Source organism: Dipodomys spectabilis, unplaced genomic scaffold (genome assembly GCF_019054845.1).
Source record: "Dipodomys spectabilis isolate Male_0828 unplaced genomic scaffold, ASM1905484v1 ptg000669l, whole genome shotgun sequence".
NCBI lineage: Eukaryota > Metazoa > Chordata > Mammalia > Rodentia > Heteromyidae > Dipodomys > Dipodomys spectabilis.
This window is the reverse complement of record NW_024871346.1, coordinates 1,082,935-1,101,276: the sequence shown is the minus strand read 5'-3', so window position 1 is coordinate 1,101,276 and position 18,342 is coordinate 1,082,935. Positions and strand designations below refer to the sequence as shown.

The following is an 18,342-nucleotide window of genomic DNA, read 5'->3' as shown; positions in this document are numbered from 1 at the left end:
CGAGAGTCAGAGAAAGACATTCCAGTTTTCTTTATCAGACCTCGCGGCTCAGCATTCAGAGGAAACCTTCAGTCAATTCACACAGACAAGAGGAGCCTTGCAAGAGAGGGAATGATGTGAAGAAACAACTAGGGATGTTTCCACTCATTTTTTAAGACAAGGAACAAGAAATGTATGAAGGAAGGGCAGGAAAGCCAGATCTCTGAGCTATGCCATAAATGCCTGGGGTGCTGAAGGAGAAATCGGGGTGAGGTGGGGAGTGGCAGCCCGGTGGGAGAGGAGAGCCGTGTAGGAACTTGTTCATGTGCAGGAAGTCCAGCCCCATGTGCGGCCTCTAGGTATCAGAGCCATTCTCTGTCCTGGGGTAATGGATGGGCACCGCTCCCCAAGGATTTCCAAAGCATTTGCCATGTGGGAAAAAGAGGCCAAATGGCCTCTCTTTTCTTCTTTAAATGTTTAACTTTTAAATTTCTTTTTCTTTTGATTAAAAATAATTCTTTCACTTTTTACCCTACTCCCTTTTGCCCTCCTTTTTTTTGAAGTTTGTCTTCTAATTTCCTTTTTAAAATTTTACTTTCTTATATCTCATATTTTTAAATTAATTTACTTTTTTAACTTCTTCGTTCACTCTACATTATCTTTATCTGCGTCTTTTCTGCTGTCAGAACTGTCTTTTTTTCTTACTTTATTCCTTGGTCTATTTCGCTTTAAAGCCTTGTTGTTGTTCTCGATTGCCATCCTCTCTATCTGCTGGGCTGGGACTGACACTCAAGCACCTGGGTTTGCACAGGATTTGTAAGACTTTTTATTTAATCCCAGAGTAGTGTGAGTCAACATATACATGGAACACTCTAGCATGGCAAACTTCAGCTCGGTCAATGCCAGCTCTGTTAAAACCTGAAAATCTTCCTTGCTTCTTCTATAGCCTTCGCATCAAGGGGAGGCTTTCTCTGGCTGCCGGGCTGCAGGAACTTCTTCACGTTGGGGAGGTTGCTGATCCTGGTCTTCAAGGCCTGCAACACAGAAAGCAGAGCCTCAGAGAGGAGCCCACAGTCCACCCAGGGATGAGTACCTCCCAGGAATCCGAAGCCATCTTGAACCAAGCCCAGTTCAAGGTGGAGGCTGGGAACAGACTCCCAGGGAACATAAGAGCCAGAACACCCAGCTCAACAGCACCATCCTCAAAGACCTCTACTGAGACTTCATTCCGCTCATAGGTTGCACTGCCTGCAAGTTGTAAATCTTGTAGATCCGCTTTTCTATTTCAGAAGGAGAACACTGACTATTTTAGGTGTCAAGAGAAAGGAAACATCCAAACGGTGATAAAAAGTCAGGAAAATCCATTTAAACAACGTACTCGGGGCAGGAAGCGTTGAAGAAAGAAATACAAGGCTGAGCAGCTGAGGGCTCAGTTTGAGAGGAGGAGACTCACCAATGCCGAGCTGGAAAGAGACTTGCTCAGATGCAACCAGTGTGAAAACGGGGACCAAGGAGACCCCGGAGAGGCAGGGAGTGAGCGCACAACAGCACAGGCCAGGGAGAGGGCCCCGGGGCCTGGTTCATCTCATGAGAAAAGGAAAAATGCTCTTCTTTGAGAAATGTGTCACTCAAACCTCCTTGTGTAAAGATTATGCTCATGCCTCAAACGCAGGATACAGAGGCTCCGTTGGAGGCCTAAGGGGATGGTCTGGTCCTCACCAGTCTGTCTTGTATTCTAGTGAGGCGCGGGGCTGCCACCTGAGGGCTCTGGAAGGCTCTGGAATGCCTCACCTGCAGCAGAGGGAAGCCATCCAGAAGGCTGGCGTCCAGCTCCTCAATGTAGTAGAGAAGTTCCACCATGAGGATGTCAGCCCTGCTCAGCCTGTTGCCAACCAGGTAGTCTTGTCCGTGGCTCTTCAACACCTGCGGAATTGGATGAGTCAGAATGTGAGCTCATGCATGCATGCACCCCCCCTCTCCTGATGACCCCCTGGGAATAAGTACCACTTCAGACCCTTCTGTGTCTCTGTCCTAAAAGGCTGCAGCCCTGTGGTCTCCCACCTCCCGTAATCACACCTCCATGCAGCACCTTTCTCTGTCACGACATCACAAGAGATTCTCCTCTGGCCTGCTCGTCTCATCTGCTGCTCACCTCTGGGGGATCTCAAGTAGGGCTGGTTGGACTTGAACTCATCATCTCCCTGGCACAATTGACTATTACTTCTCATTTACACTGGGTCAAAATCGACATTCTGAAGGGTCTCCGGTGAAAGGCACTGAGGCTGCAGCTTAGCTTGTACAGATGAAAGATGAATTTATCGCCAAGAGTCGACAAAGACACCACCACCAAATGTTAATTTTGCTATTTAGGTTGGTGGTCTATATTCACGAAACACTTATTTCAACCTTCCTGGGCATATGGCATTTATGTAACAAAGCTTGGGACTGTGTGTGATATTTACTAAGTATTCCCTATTTATAGAAGTGGCTGAAAATAAAAAGGGAAAGCCTTACCAACTAAAGGTAAGCAACTACTAAAGCTTTCAGTAAATGCCATGTCACCCTATGTGCACATGCAGAGAGAATGTGGATATTTACTTGGTACAACACAAACACTGTGGTTTAACATACATAATTCACATTTGGGCAGGGAGTTCCTTCTCTCCTCACAGAGCAGAAGTCTGGAGCAGCCAGGGCCGGCACGCTGGTGTGGGTGAGACCAGCCCAAGCCATGCCTGTGAGGATAAAACTGTTTCTAAAATCTCCCTGCTCTCATAGAGCAGTCAGCAGCAAATCAGCTTTTGTAAATGAAGGAATAATGTGGCTTTGCTTAATAGGGGGGTGGAATTAAAGAGTTTATACTTTCATTCACTTGTCAGATTCCCACACTCACGTCTTGTTCAATTTTTTGCTTAGCCTAAGTCGAAGGAGTTTGAAATGTCCCTGCTTTGCTTTCTAAGAGGAAACCCTAGCTGAGATCAGTAATACCTGTCATTTGTGTAGCTTTCTCTCAACTCTGACCTCCAAAACCTGGTAAAATAGTTTTTAACAGCTAATAGTCTTTTCCTAACTCCTCCTCTACATCACCCGCCCCCTCGCCTCTTGTCTGACTCCGATTCTTTCTTGGAGACTGAAATATTCTCCGCAGCTGCTCTCCTCCTCTCTACACGGGGTGGCAGAATATTCTGTGTTGTGTGACTGTGTTCGCTTGGCTCCTGAGTTCAAGTCCGTGCAGATCTGCAGGGTCCAGTCCCACCTGCAGTGAGTCTCAGAGCCCTCCCCTGATAGGATTTAGTTGCAACCATGAAGTCTATAGAGGACTGACTACCAGAGGTGTGATCAGGAAATTCTGCAGAACAATGTTAACGCAGGACGCTGGGTACCATGTTGCTCACAGTCCGTGTATCCACACTGCCTGTGCTGGTCTTTAGGAAGGTTCTCTGGGTGTAAAGCTCAACCCCGTCAGGACAACTCAACCACTCAGAGTCCTCAAACTCTTCACTTACTTTTTCAAAGGCGACCAAGTAGCGGTTTTTTGTCCTGTCTTTGATCAGGGCGATCTTGGCTTCTCTTTGGTCTGAAGGAGTGAGTAGTAGAGTCATGAGCATTTCAGCCAAATCTGCCACACCTTCTGTGTACATATCAATCCTAAAAGACAAAAACATCCACCAGTCAAGCGCTGCCTCCTTTAGATTTCCATTCTAAAACTTAAGAGAAGCCAGTGGTGGTGACTTGTGCTTGTCATGCCAGCTACTGAGGAGCCCGAGACTGGAAAGACAGATGTTCGTGTCCATCCCAGGCTCCGTGTTCACCAAAACACAGCGAGAACTTGGATAGAGAGACTCAATTCACCTCACTTATGAGGGAAAAGCAGCAAAAGAAAGATTGTAGTCCAGGCTTAAATGCAAGACCTAGACAAAATACAAGCACAGTAAAAGAGAGGTAGAGGTATGACTCACGTGGCGGGCTGCCTGCCTGTTAGGTGCAAGTACCTGAGTCCAAACCCTGGCATTAAACCACAGAAGACGCCGCAGTCTGTGGCCATCTTGTCCGGCTCCTGTCTGCTCCTGCCTCATCCCTTTGTACACAGGCTTGTTTTCACGTCTATTGACAGACATTCTCCCTCAGTTTCTCATAAGACACACATCAGACCCTTCCTCGCATGTCATCTTCCAGTTCCAGCCATGTCTACTTCTCAAGGCTGCCTAAAAGAACCAATCACCGCTACACTGCTCAGCTACAACCCAGGGCATGTTTTAGGAGATGTGTATTCCTATAGTGTCAACCTGACTTTTCTACCATTCTTGGGGGGGGGGTCATCCTTATTGTCAGATATTTTCATATATCCATGGTTGCCAGCTCTTTAAAATAATCATGACTGGGTGCTGGTGGCTCCCGCCTGTAATCCTAGCTACTCAGGCGGCTGAGATCAGAGGATCTCAGTTTAAAGCCAGCCTGAACTGGGAAGGCCATGGGACTCTTATCTCCAATTGTCCACCAAAAAACAAAAAACAAAAACAAAACAAAAGGAAAACCTGGAAGTGGAGCTGTGGTTCAAGGGACAGAGTGCTAGTCTTGAACAAAAATGCTCAAGGACAGTTCCCAGGCCCTGCATTCAAGCCTGGCACAAAATAACAACAACAATAATAGTAATAATAATCATAGTGTATTACACAATCCTAGCATTCTGTGAACATCAACATTCTTCAGTTTTAAAGCAGTGTGTCTCTGTCTCTCCCAGACCACATGTATCTTGGCAGCCATACCCCTTTCCTCTCAATTCACCCCAAGACAACAAATAATCTATCAGTAGTGATCGGGAAAACATCTCACACAAAATGACTCTCAGTAAGTGGGCTCTGTGTGGTGTAAAATCCGCATTCAAGGTCTGTGTGTTCTAGAGCAGCACTGAAACACTGCTCCATCCCTCTTCAGCGACAAAACTATTCTCCTGCACGCCCATGGCAGATTTCCTCCATCTATTCACCCATGATCAGATAGTAGGCTACTCCCACACGTGGACAGTTGTGACTATTGCCGCTAGCTACGTTTCTATACAGGCATTAGTAAGCGCGAGTTCCCGCTTTTCCCACAGACACAGAGCTCCCGCAGAGATGGAGGGTGAAGCCACACTCTGTTTAACTCTCTGAGGCACTGCCACCAGTGAATGGAAGCAGCTCCTCCACCTCTGGACGTCAACCCCCGGCTTTGGTGCACAGAGTCAGTCCGGCTGCTTTTGGCTTTCAGAACATACTTCAGAGAACTCCGGCATCTTGGGTACCAGCTTCTATAACCCTCACCAAATTGACCAACACATGGAATGACCCGGGTTCCTGGCCATCATTATCACACTTTCTACAACTTGGGATGGGCTCCCGTGGATGGGCCCTTCCCAAAGACTCCTTGCCACCCCCCTATGACCCTGGGTCCCTCATCCAAGCTGACGGCAGAAGACCAGCCACTGATGCCCGGGAGCCTTGGGAGCATGACTCTACTATCCTCGGGGCTCTGTAGGTCATCACGGCTGAGCCCTGTGCTGCGTCTGAACACATGATCGCAGATACCTGGGTCCCTCCCCCACCACACACACATTTATTCTTCCCTCGTCTCCACAGTGATCTTCCGTGACCAGCTCAGTATGTGTACCCAGGACCAGCCCGCTGCTGGCCACGGTCCCCAGCCATGGGCCTGCTCCTACTGGCAGGACCCAGATCCTCCCTGGGCTATCGATGGATGTAAGATCAGGAAGTTCACCGTACAGGACTCTCTCCTTCGCGTCTTTCCCGTAGAGGTTGTATTTGGTGGCGATGTAGTTGAGAATGGCTCTGGACTGCACCAGCTTCATGCCGTCCATCTCCACCATGGGCACCTGCTGGAACATCAAGCTCCCATCTTTTGGGAAAAGGAGAAGAGGAGTCAATGAAATGTCTCCACGGAACACCCTACTCTTTCAGAACAAGAAAAGGCCTCCTGACGCAACTGAAGGAACAGAAGGGACAGCCAGCAAAAACGATCACACTTTTTTTTTTTTTTTTGGTCCGGTCGTGGGGCCTGAACTCTGGGCCTGGGCGCTGTCCCTCAGCTCTTCAGCTCAAGGCTAGCGCTCTACCACTGGAGCCACAGCGCCACTTCCGGCTTTTTTCTTATGTGGTGCTGAGGAATCGAACCCAGGGCCTCGAGCATGCAAGGCAAGCGCTCTACCACTGAGACACCTTCCCAGCCCATGATCACACTTTTTACACAAATCGGAGACTTTATGCTTAGCTTTCTTTCTTGCTTGCTTGCTTTCTTTCTTTCTTTCTTTCTTTTTCTTTTCTTCCTCCCTCCCTCCCTTTCTCTCTCTTTCTTTCTTTCTCTCTTTTTTTTCTTTCTCTATTTCTTTCTTTTTTCTTCTGTTGGTCCTAGAGTTTAAATTCAGGGCCTGGGTACTCTCCCTGAGTTCTTTTGTGCAAGGCTAGTGCTCTACAACTTTCAGCCACAGCTCCACTTCTGGTTTTCTGGTGGTTTATTGGAGATCAGAGTCTCATAGACTTTCCTGCTCAGGCTGGCATTGAACCTCAATCCTCAGATCTCAGCCTCCTGAGTAGCTAGGATGATAGGTGTAAGCCACCAGTGCTTGGATTCTTTTTCTTATATCTATTTTCTTTTGGGTTTTAAACCTACTTCATTTGGCTTTTATGTCCAATGCAGACCCATAATGGATTTCTGTGTGTTTTGTGTTTAATCTATTTCTGGATACTCTAGGAAGGTTAAGAGAGCATGCAACTGGTTTCTGGGAAAATACCACTAAGAAGGAAGTGTGCAAATAACTCCCACAGCATTCGCGCTGTTCACGATGGGTTCTGAGAGTGCTTTCTAGGACGAGGCCCCACGCTGCGCTCCTCCACACTTGCACTAAAGGGGGGTAGCTCGTCACAAGCCAAATGACAAAACAGAGGCGCCTGCCCCTTCTGGTCCTCCTCTGACTAAAGGCATGGCCCTGTGTGGGCTGGGGTGGAGGGCACTGGCAGACTCTGAGCTAACAGAAGCTTATTCTGGGAGAATAAATCAGGAGAGCATGGAAAACACATTCAGAGATTCCGGAGGGAAGACTCGGAGCGGCCCAGTCCTTTTCAGCATCACAGAGCTGTCAGCCTGCCCCCCCACACCCCCTCTCTCTGCCTCTTGACCATCTCCAGCCATCCCTGTGCGCCATGCTGCTGGGCCATGCTAGACACGGTCGTCAGGAATGCATGGATGGTTGGATGGCTGCCTTACCGTTCCTTAACTTGTCCAAGTCTTCCGGAGATTCTATGAACTTCTCTTCAAACTGCCAGCAGAAGTAAATAAGCTTGTGTTAGTGCATTCTGTCATCCTATAGGCCAAGTGAGCCTTGTCTGGAAATGACTGTGGAGAAGTAATGGTGTCTACATTGAGTGGACACAGAGGAACCTGACTGGGCAGATCTGGATCGCCAAATCTCATCTGGTCAGGTAAGTCTACTTCTTTCTTACTAAACGGAGATAATTTTATTTAAAACAAAACTAATCATATGGGTTTTGTTTGTCTGTTGTGTGTGTGTGTGTGTGTGTGTGTGTGTGTGTGTGTGTGTGTGTGTGTGCTGGTCCTGGAGCTTGGGCATTGTCCTTGAGCGTTTTTTGATCCAGGCTCGTGTCCTATCACATTGACCCACAGCTCCCCTTCAGGATTTTTTGGTGACAATTAGAGATCAAAGCCTCCTGTGCTTTTCTGCTCAGACAGACTTCCAACCTCCATCCTGGGATCTCAGCCTCCTGAGTAGCTAGGATTACGGGCGTGAGCCACTGGCGCCCAGCTTCACAGGATGCTTTGTTATGAACAGCTGTCTTAGCCAGGTCATGGCTAGGCCCAATGAAGATGTCCCAGCTCAGAACGTACCTCCACGCCAGCCGCGGCCAGCAGCCAGCGGATGGACTCCATCCGGCCCCGGCCGTTGAAGTAGTGAAGTACAGGCTTCCCCATGTCGGCAAGTTCTCGGTTCCCCTAAACGTGAATGAGTGAACAAATAAGTCAGGGAAGTAAAAGGCGTTTCGGGGCAGACAGTTAATAAGGCAGTATCACACGAAGAATATTTGATCTGGCTTTTACACAGAAGGACCAGAAGAGGTCCAGAAAGATCTCCAGTGGCCCACGTTCCCTCCCATGGAGTGAGCAGCTGACAGCCCCTGTCCTGCAGTGGTCCGGCAGGAGTAGGCGTCTGCATGGTCACACAGACAGGCTGATATCTGGTTGGTCACACAGACAGACAGGCTGGCGGGCACAGGCCCTTTCGCCTCTCACTAGACTTCTTAGAGCTTCTTTTCAGTGGTGTTTTCCAAGCTCTGAACCTTAACCCATTATTAGTGAGTTATAAACCAGCACCGGGGGTTCCCAGAGCATAGAGACAGACTATCGGCACATATCATCTATGGTAAAAGAACGTTCTGGAGCCATCTTGAGTGCATTTATGCTATGGGTACACACATGTGGCTGCGTGCTCTGGGTTGGTGGAAAAAATGTACAAAATGCAATCGGCTGTGACTCACAAAAGAAGTCTGACAGCTCTTGTTGCTCTGTTTCAAGGGTTTTCCGTGCCATTGACCGTTGGGGGTAGATAATTTTTTGTTCTGGGAGATTGCCCTGAGCACAATATATTGACTAACGTACTAGTTACTTAATATATTACTAAGCAGTCTCCAGGAGCACAGGGCTGGATCCTCTCCACCTCTGGTGATAGCAGCCAAGGACTTCCTTAGACTTTGACCAGTGTCCCCTGGGGAGAAAGTCCCTTCTGGCTGGGAGCCCAAAGAGGAGGCGAGGAGAATACCTTGGCTAACCAGAAAGCTAAGTCATGGGCTAGACAGCCTGTGGTGGAATACAAACTGGGGCTTGATCTCAGGGCCTGGGCGCTGTCCCTGAGCTTCTTTGTACTCAAGACTGGCGCTCTACCACTTGAGCCACAGTGCCATTTCCAGCTTTTTCTCAGTAGTTTGTTGCAGGTAAGAGTCTCATGGACTTTCCTGCCAGGGCTGGTTTTAAACTATGATCCTCAGATCTCAACCTCCTGAAGAGCTAGAATAACAGGCATGAACCACCGGTGCCCAGCTTATACGAACGTTTTATCTGTGAAGGTAGCTTAACCGGGCCAGGAAAACCTTTTACTGTTATTTTTTTCTTTCTGTGATGCCTTCCCACCAGTGTTCATATAAATGAATTTCTATTTGCAAAATGTTCCACTGCAATGTCTTTTCTTTGAGCAGTTTCCATGTGACAGGAAATGACCAGAGCTGGGTCTCTGCCTAAGGAGGTTTAAAACAAGTCAGGCTGAGGGACGCTAGGAGAAGGGCACAGAATCAGAGGGAAACGGGTGACAAAACTCAGTGGAGGGGCCCATCAGCTGCACTGGACACGGATGGAAGTGAACTAAGCAACTCAAGGCAGCGATGGGAGGGAGGAATGAGAGGGAAGGAGGGAACAGCAGACACTAAGCAGAAGGAAAGACTGTACATATCACCCGATGTGGAAGAAAAGTTGTAGTGTCAGTTTGTAGAGTTCATAAGCGTTTGAGACCATGGTAATGAGAACGCTCCTTGTGAAGGTGCAACTGTGTTGGTGGCTTTGGCTAAGTAGCACTGTCCCACAGCACTGCGGACTCACGTAATCTCAATAAAGACATGAAAACAAAATAAAACAAAACAAAAAAACACCAACAAGTCAGGGCCTCAGGCCCGTGGACCCTGGCACTGCAGAGTGGGCCCTGCAGAGCTGTGCTTCCTGGGTTCCTGAGATCCCAACCCAGGATCTTCATCATCTTAGCCCAGGGAAAAGCTGCCAGGTTGAGAATGAAGAACCCGCCCTTTCTGCCACCAGAAGGGGCGGGGGTGAGGGGGGGGTCCTATCTGCCAGGTCCAGACTCAGCTTCACATCCTCAGACATCTGTCTGCCCACCCTGAGAATTATCAGCCACTCGGCAGTGCACCAAGACTGTTGCTGGAAACACATCATAAGTGCTTATGATCAGGCACAGTCCCGTTCCTTCTGGTTTTCTATCAAGTCAAGTTGGCTGTGTTCCATCTGCACCAGTGTGGCTTTTCGTAAGTTCTCTCTCTGATTCTGAGGGGTGTTTTGCTTTTCTTTTTATAAGACCTTAGAGTCTGTATAACAATTTCTCAGTTTGCAGGCTATTCACAAAGTCTTTATCTGGACCTAGTTCTGTGCTCAAACAAGTGACTTCCTGTTTTATCTCATCATTGGGTTTTCTTGAAAGCTTACATTTTTGTCCCTTGTCCCACCCACTACACTTCTCCAAGGAAGCAGAGAAGTCACCATTAGCCATTTGTCTTGGTACGAAGTTCACTTTGCTACGGACAGCTGCAGGGCTACCTGTTTTTAATCACTACCTAACGGAGTGGATCTTTGAGAGTATGGTTAACCTAGAGCAATTATAAACAAGGTTCACGGCATAACAATGCGTAATGAACCTCAGTTATGACCTCTCATCCTCTCTGTTAAACAGAACAACCAAAGCCTGGAAATCTACATCAGAAGAACACATTGGGTAAAAGTAATTGTCACTGGCCATGAGTGATTTGCTGGGGCGGCCAGGGAACTTGTCAACTGAGTGCAACGTACGCTCTGCTCTGGTGGGCCAGGACCAGAACCTGGCAAGGACGGGCCTTGCTCTGAAGACTCCCTGCCTCAGAAAACAACACCAATCTGCCTCACTCTCCTGCAGTCTGCACATATCGATTTCTTGCAACTGTGCAACTATGTAGCTCAAGCTTTGCTTTGGGTTTAGCAAAGTCCAAAGACTTTTGGAGGAGGAGGAAGAGGAGGAAGCGGAGGAGGAGGAGGAGGAGAAGGAGCAGGGAAGGAAAGAGAAGAGGAGAAAAAAGAGGGAGAGAGAAAATGGGGGGAAGAAGGAGAAGGAGGAAAGAAGATCAAGGAGGAGAAATACTGTGCAACATGGCACCCTGTTACTAGTAGCCAACAGTAACAATAATAGTAGCAATAAGCAAATGAGCGTGAACCCAGGTGTGGAAGGACTAGGACTGGCAGTGGTGGCCCGTGTCCACAGTGTGCATCCTGGCTGAGAGGCACAAGATGAGCCATTGCTCAGATAACTTTGGCTCCAAGGTCAAGTTCACCCACAGTGTGTGAGTTGGCCTTATTTAAGCCCAGGGCAATGGTGTATCGAATCTTTCATGAGTCATGTTGGGATATCCTGTTTGACTCAGTAAAACCTGTGCTGGTTCTTTGTCCTTATCCTAAAACTTTGGTCATTATGTTTTCTTCAAGAACTAAGCAATGTGGGGATTCTCTCCTGAGCACACAGAGAACACACACACTCACAAGGTCACCTTCCAGCCTGGAAAATGTTTTCCCAGTGCGGTAGACATGAAGACATTTGCAAAGAAATGAGAAGGCAGCACTAACCTGCTGATGTCCCGAGCCCTTCCTGCCGGCTTGCCAGGCGCTGTGCGGGATTGCACGGAAGGAGCTTTAATACAGTTACAGCCACTCCCACGGAGGTCATGTGGTCACGTGGACTCAGCTCCATGCCACGCTAGAAAAAAGAAATCAATGTAACAGTGTTTGTTTTCAAGATGAGTCATAAGTGCACTCACAAGGGGAACTCTGTCCCAGAGAGTCACTGCAGATTCATTTTGCCTAGGAGGAGCTCTGCTCAGGTGAAAGACGGGTAGAGAGTCCACGGGGGACAAGGACAGAGCCCAGGGACGTGGGGTCAGGAGCAGCTTGGAAGGCTGCACTGGACATGCTAGCATGGGTCCAAGGAGGAAGTGTGCTGCGTAACACAAAGTTTCGAGGCAGCTGGCCGAGCGCTCGCAGCCCTGGGCGCACAGCTCAGCCGTGTGTGCTGCTGCGTCAGCCCGGTCACACGCGGACCCTCCTCTCCATGGCTGCACTTGGTCTTTCTCAGCCCGGACTCTTGCAGCCTGTGCCTCCTCTGCTTGGAGAACTCCGCTCCCTCCCCTGGGCCTCCAGGCCTCCCTCTGATACAACGCCTGTAATGTCTGCTTTTCCCTGGGAGCCCTGAGCAAGCCCAGGTCAGGTGTTGGGAGCTGGAGATGTGAGTTCTTGGAGTCACAGTCCCGAGACTTGTCCCGCTGCCCCAGGCCTGAAGCAGCAGCAGCTGGATAGCCACGAGGCACAAAAAGAGCCAGACATTGAGCTCAGCTCTTTCTAACCACCGGCCTCCGCTTCCTGCACGGCCAAAGCTGCCGGCGCCCGTGGAAGGCGGCTTGTCAGGAGCATCTGGACCCGCTCTTCCCTTCCTTACGAAAACGCCCTGCAGAAAGAAACACACTGAACCTGAACTGGGCTCCTCTGGGCTCCCCCAGTGCCGCGGACCGGGTTCTGTCGGGACGACGGAGGATACCTAGGGGAGGAACCTGGAATAGGATGGGGAGATGGCAAACAGACAACTCACACACATTAGGAGTGGATGCTGAGTGCTGAGTGCTGAGTGCTGAGTGCTGAGTGCTGAGTGCTGAGTGCTGAGTGCTGAGTGCTGAGTGCTGAGTGCGATTTAATGCAGAGGATAACAAACTTTTATAGCAAAAGTCTCCATAAGAAAGGGCAAAAGGTTACACAATCTTGCTGCAGGGCTTCATTCTTGGGTGGTCACCAGCTGGTCACCTGATAGGCACTTGTTTCCGGCTTATCTCTAAGAAATATAATGGGTTTCGATGTTTTGTCATCAACTAACCATTACCTTATTTCTATAGAGGCCTTAACTGTCCCATAAGATATTTCCTGTTCTTTCTTCAATAATAAAGTCACCGAGGCCTAGGTCTAGCAAATCTCTTAGTAAATGAAAGAGAGTAACAGGAAGTTCTTTCTCCTAAGTAGTTATCTCAGCAATTGCCATACATTCCTTCTGTTCTAGCCGCGCCTACAGCTTCTTGTAAATCTCTTACAAACAATTCCTTCTGCTGAAGTGACTTTGTGAAACCCCCAATATTTACTTATGACTTGTCTACTAGCCTCCATAAGAGGGGTTTTAGGTTAGCACTTAACTCTGGTGAGTTAGTCATATTTTTTAAGACACTCATCAGATATTGGAGTCGTCAACACTCTTAAGAAAGAACTTTGAATAAGGGAATGTTGACAATGAGCAAGCACAAACAGTAAAAAATTAACAGGCACTCTTATGAGGAAAAGAAAGGCAGAAACACATCTTTCCCAGGGGCTTGCCAGCCTTTTTCCAGGAGTAGGCCTCTTAGAAGCCCTATTCTCCAAGGTAGACTTCGGTGAAGTCCCAAAACTTGGAGATAGGTTTCTGTAAAGCCCCATTCTCTGAGGTAGACTTCGGTGAAGTCCCAGAACTCAGAGATAGGTCTCTGAAGCCCCTATCTTGGTCTGATAGATGGTTTCCCATGCTAAGCAGACTCCACTGGAGTCGGCGTGGCACCCCAGTCCTTCAGGTTTCTGGGTGCTGACAGTCTACCCGGTCCCACCTTTCTCTAAGGTGTGTGTGTGCGTGTGTGTGTGCGTGTGTGTGTGTGTGTGTGTGTCTCAGTCTCCCACCATCTCCCCTCAGAGACAGCGTGTCACCGCTGGTCCACATCTCCAAGGCTGACCCCAGGGCCCCCATGTACAGGGCTTTCATAAATACACACACTTCCCTCTGGGATGGAGACCTGCTCGAGTGCCTTGCAGAGAGAACAGAGAGATGGCCTTGCATAGCCTAGCTCCAACAGTGCTCGCACCACTCACGCCAAGACCAGACTGTGTTGCAATTCATCAGTCATTGCTTCATCTTCAATGTGCCCTCAAATGCTCTGAAGACTTACATTTTATTCTTTAAGTTCATTTTATTGTAAAGATGCTGAACAGAGGGGCTACAGTTATGTGAGTAAGGCAATAAAGTCTTACATTTTAATGCTATTTCAGCTAGAGAAGTAACACACACACACACAAGACTACAAACTTCCTAAATACCCTTTTGTGACTATCTGACAAAACACGAGTACAAGGATCAAAACCAGAGACGTAACTGTGATGGACAGACAAACTCCAGAACACGGAGTTGAGCCGTCTCTCAGCCGACTTCCTGCTCCTCACCCAGGACCTGATGCGAGGCTCTCCGTCTGTGGCCCATCTCTGCCTCCGACTGCAGGGCCGGGCCTCTGTCCTCCCTTGTCTTCCCTGATCTTGGCATTTTTGAAGAGTGCTGGTCAGGTTTTCCATGGGATGGGCCTGAATTGGGGGCTGCCTAATCCTCCCCAAGATCTTATTGAACTCCTACCTTTAATGTAAAATACTGCAGACGTTTTGCTCTTCCTTCCCAGCCTATGATTTGAAGACATAATCTCACATTTCACCCGTAGTGTGTTTCAGTCGTGATGATATGGACTTGAGCCCTTGATTAAATTAGGTTATATCTTCCAAGGTTGTCGACTGTATTTACTATCTTTCCCTTTGGCATAATTCAATATCTTGGGGGAGATGCTTTATGATTGTGCAAATACTCTGCTTCACGACAGACCATCGCCTGCTGAAGCATCCATCATGGTTCTGGTCTGTGGCACATATTACCTTGGTGTTCCTTTTGGTCGGTCACGGGGCTTGAACTCTGGGCCTGGGCGCTGTCCCTCGGTGAATTTATATTTTGTCATTCAAGTTGTACCAGCTCTCAAGTTGGTTCTTATTTCAAAACCCTCTTCTTGTGTCCTTTTTTCAAAAGTTTTGTGAAGCAAAGCTTGATAGGCTATTTTAAATTTCCTCTGCCCCAGCCCTGACTTCAGCTCATTGCACACTAAGTCTTAGGGCAACTCAGAGTTGAGTTTTTTGAGGAATCTCCACATGGAGTTCCATAGTAGTTGTACTAGCTTGCCACCAACAGCATATGTGGTGATTTGTGTCATTCAGCTGTGTGTACTTGCTGGAGACATTTGTGGTTGCAATTCTAGATCTACAGGGGTCCTGGAGGTTCTTTTATGGTCATCTATTTCTCCCTCCTGCTTGTTTAGAAACAGAATACTAAGTCTCCCCCTTCCTCCTGGTCTCCGTAGTATCTCAGGACTGTGTTTAGTAACCTAGACTTCATAATTTTCCAATGAACTCTAGAATGTGAGAGTGAGCAGATCCATTCCACAGTCCCTCTGGAGATGCCTGACTCGCAGCTGTGCATGCCCACCTGGGCTTCTGGAGCTGGGCTGCTGGAGACACCTTCCCTGCTGACCAGGACCTGCATCCTCGCTGGGCACAGGGTCCATCTGGAGGGAGCTCCTGCATCTCCACTGCAAATTTGTCCCTTGTGGCTTACTCTCAGCACTGGTAGGCATCCTGGACGGCCACATGGGAGGCACGTGGGAGCGGTGGAGAGAGAACCTTGGGCCTCCACCCAGTCTTACTGCCTGAGAATCCATGTTGCAACAAGGCCTCCCCGGGATGCGGGCCAGAGCATGTGAACATCCCTTGTACAGCTGCTCTTGCTTCTAACCACACACATGATCTCAGAAGAGTAGAAAGAGGAGGTCTCTAGGTCTCTAGGTCTCTCCTCCACAGGCCCTCCGCCATCTTTCTTTGCTTGGGGACCTTCCTTGCTTCTGGGAGCGTTTGCTTTTTGCTTCTACTCTGAAGCCCTAGAGCATGAGTGTGCTTTTTTTTTAAACCCAGTAACCCTAGGTGAAAGCTGTGTGAATGATTAAAAGACACATGAAATTTGGACTTGGAAAGTTCTGGGCTTTGGCTCTTTCCTCACCTGAATGACTTAGCAAACTTTTATCTTTCTGAGCTTTGGTACCATCCAGGGGAGGAATGAAGATAGCAACTCTCCTGATATCATGGAGAAAGTGTCTGGCACACAGTTCCCCTGCTTACTCAACACCTCCACCCTGCTCACCCATCTCCTGCCACCTGGGCCCTGGCTCCTCACTCCTGGCTGACGGCTGAGGCTGGGTGGGGGAGGTTCCGATAAGCCAGTGTGCGCTGCACACAGCACTGCCCGCTGCACCACCGCTACTCCAGCCCTGCAGGGTCTGAATCACAGATGCAGAAGGCAACAGGTGCTTTGCTCAGATTGCTTCTCAGAACACCATCCTCACCGGGGCGTTATTTTGGTACCCATATCAACTTGGTGTGGGATGAGACGCAATTGTTACCGTTGTGGCTGGAATATGAACTGTTGTCCCCCCAAAAGTGGTGTTTAAGGCTTGGCCCCTGGCAAGTGGCACTATTAAAGAATGGGATTATGAGATGGGTAACCTTAATGGATGAACAAAGCCACGCAGGGCTGAGCTCACGGCTGAATACGGTAGGAGTCTATTAGGGGAAATTGTCCACTAGGGGGCATGCTTCTGAAGAGTGTTCTTCCCAACCCTCCCTCTTCCTTTCCCTCTGCTTCCCTTCACCCTCTCCTTTCTTCTCTTTCTTCATTCCCTTGACCCCCCTCTTTTCTCCCCCCCCCTTCCTCTCTTTCTCTCCCTGCAGACTGGTTCATCTGGGATAGGGGCTGACATTGTAGTTTCACAAGCTCTGGGATTCTGTCCATGGTGCTGCCCAGAGCCAACCGTGACTGGTTGACTGTCAACCATAAAAGACACGCCCGCAGTCAGACCTGTCTTATAATGCCCCATTGAGATATGACCCTACTCATCCTAGTTGGATTCCATGAACTTCAGAGTCAGATCGCCAAGGTCCTTTGTTTGCCAGGCCTTTATCTTTAGGCACACAAACCTTTTTGTCCCTCGTTCTGAGCTCTTGGCTGAGGTCCCTTCTGGAAGGACTGAGCACTGGAATCAGAGTCCCCCCATCCACAAGAGGTAGTGTGTGTCAGCAATTTACAAAGCATCCACTCAGGCTCACCAGGTGACCACTGCAGAAGGCTGGCCGGTGTGGAGGGAGGCTGGAGAATTCCATGTCGACGGTACGGCTGATGGAAAAAAAAAAACAATTGCAATAATGAGTTTTGGGGACAGAGAATCCAGAAGGGCTCAGGGGTCTCCAGGAGGCCTGCGCCTCCTTGGTGGATTCGGCGTCGGCAAGAGGAAGCTGTGGGCTGTGGGCATACCCACTGTTCTCTTCCTGTGCTGGGCTTATCCCACCTGGGGATACTGAGTCTGAGCCTGTCCGCAAAAGCAGTGCTTGAAAGCACGTCACTGACTCTGCATGTTCGTTCACTCGCTACATTTTCTGCATGCAAGTTTTCTCATCAAGTTAAGGAAAGATCAGGCCAAAGTCCCATGCATTCATGAAGAAAAAGGAGAATGTGTAATTCCCAGGATCTGTAAACACAGTGCTACGGAGTTGGATGCAAGCCTCTAGAATTTCCTTCACAGGACCTAGCCTGGTCTTTGTTTACATCTCCAACATTGCTATCATAAAGGTGATATACAGAGGGGTTTCAGTTACGTAAGACAGGTAATGAGTGTATTTCTGGGACAATGTCACCCCTTCCCTTGCTCTCTCCAAGTGTTCCCCTCCCGTGCCCACCCCCAAGCTGTAGAGTTCCCAGCCTCGCCTTTTAGCTCTCCTGTTCTGCTGCCACCCTAGGGACAAGACCTCCTGGGAGCAGCAGTCCATGAGTTGCCCTGAAACCCCTTACCTAGTTCCCCTCCGGCGCCCAGGTCTGGACTGAGAAGCATTTCCCCATGGCATCTCCAGAGGGCAACACTAGAGGAGACCCTGGCAGGTGCTTGCCCAGACCCTGGACCCATGATGAGCTTCAACCCCAGATGCTACGGGATATTTTGGTCATGTTTTAATCTGTCCAATTCCACACTATGGTGTAAGTTACCTGAGCATGGGAGATCTGTTCTTCTTCACCCTCATGTTAAAAGAAGCTAATTGTGCTGAGCACAGGTGGCTCACACCTGTAATCCTAGCTGCTCAGGAGGCTGAGATCTGAAGTTCGAAGCCAGCCCAGGCAGGAAAGTCTGTGAGACTCGTATTGCCAGTGAACTACCAAAAAACAAAGCTGCAAGTGGAGCTGTGGCTCACGTGGTAGAGTGCTAGTCTTGAGCAAAAAAGCTCAGAGTGTAAGTTCTGGGACTGGCAGGGAGAAGGAGAAGGAAAAGAAAAGAAAGCAAGAGAGACAAAGAAAAAGAGAGAGAAGGAAGAAGGAAGGAAGGAAGGAAGGAAGGAAGGGAAGAAGGAAGGAAGGAAGAAAGGAAGGAAGGAAAGGAGGGAGGGAGGGAGGGAAGGAGGGAGGGAAGAAAGGAGGGGGGAAGGAGGGGAGAAGGAGGAGGGAAGGGAGGAGGGAAGGAAGGAGGGAAGAAGGAGGAGGGAAGAAGGAGGAGGGAAGGAGGAAGGAAGCTGGGCATGGCAGGGGCACGTGCTGGCCAAGTCAGGCGCTGGCACGCAGGCTTCCCACGCCAGTGCTGCAGTGCCACAGGAGCC

The 18,342-nt window shown here is 49.0% G+C and overlaps 1 protein-coding gene across 2 annotated transcripts; it reads right to left on the bottom strand.

Moving 5' to 3' along the window:
* Window positions 1-781: 781 nt before the first annotated feature.
* On the bottom strand, window positions 782-11,509 carry LOC122101582 (glutathione S-transferase A2-like). 2 transcript variants are annotated; one of them, XM_042671953.1, is made up of 7 exons: window positions 11,413-11,496; window positions 7,876-7,980; window positions 7,237-7,288; window positions 5,739-5,871; window positions 3,486-3,627; window positions 1,771-1,902; window positions 782-1,013 (listed from the first exon to the last, which is right to left on the bottom strand). In XM_042671953.1, the coding sequence occupies exons 2-7, from the start codon at window positions 7,957-7,959 to the stop codon at window positions 891-893; spliced, it is 666 nt and encodes a 221-aa protein (XP_042527887.1). In that variant the 5' UTR covers window positions 7,960-7,980; window positions 11,413-11,496; the 3' UTR covers window positions 782-890. The 2 variants fall into 2 exon arrangements, with proteins under 2 accessions (XP_042527887.1, XP_042527886.1); XM_042671952.1 differs by lacking the exon at window positions 7,237-7,288 and having other exon boundaries at window positions 11,413-11,509.
* Between the last annotated feature and the right edge of the window lie 6,833 nt (window positions 11,510-18,342).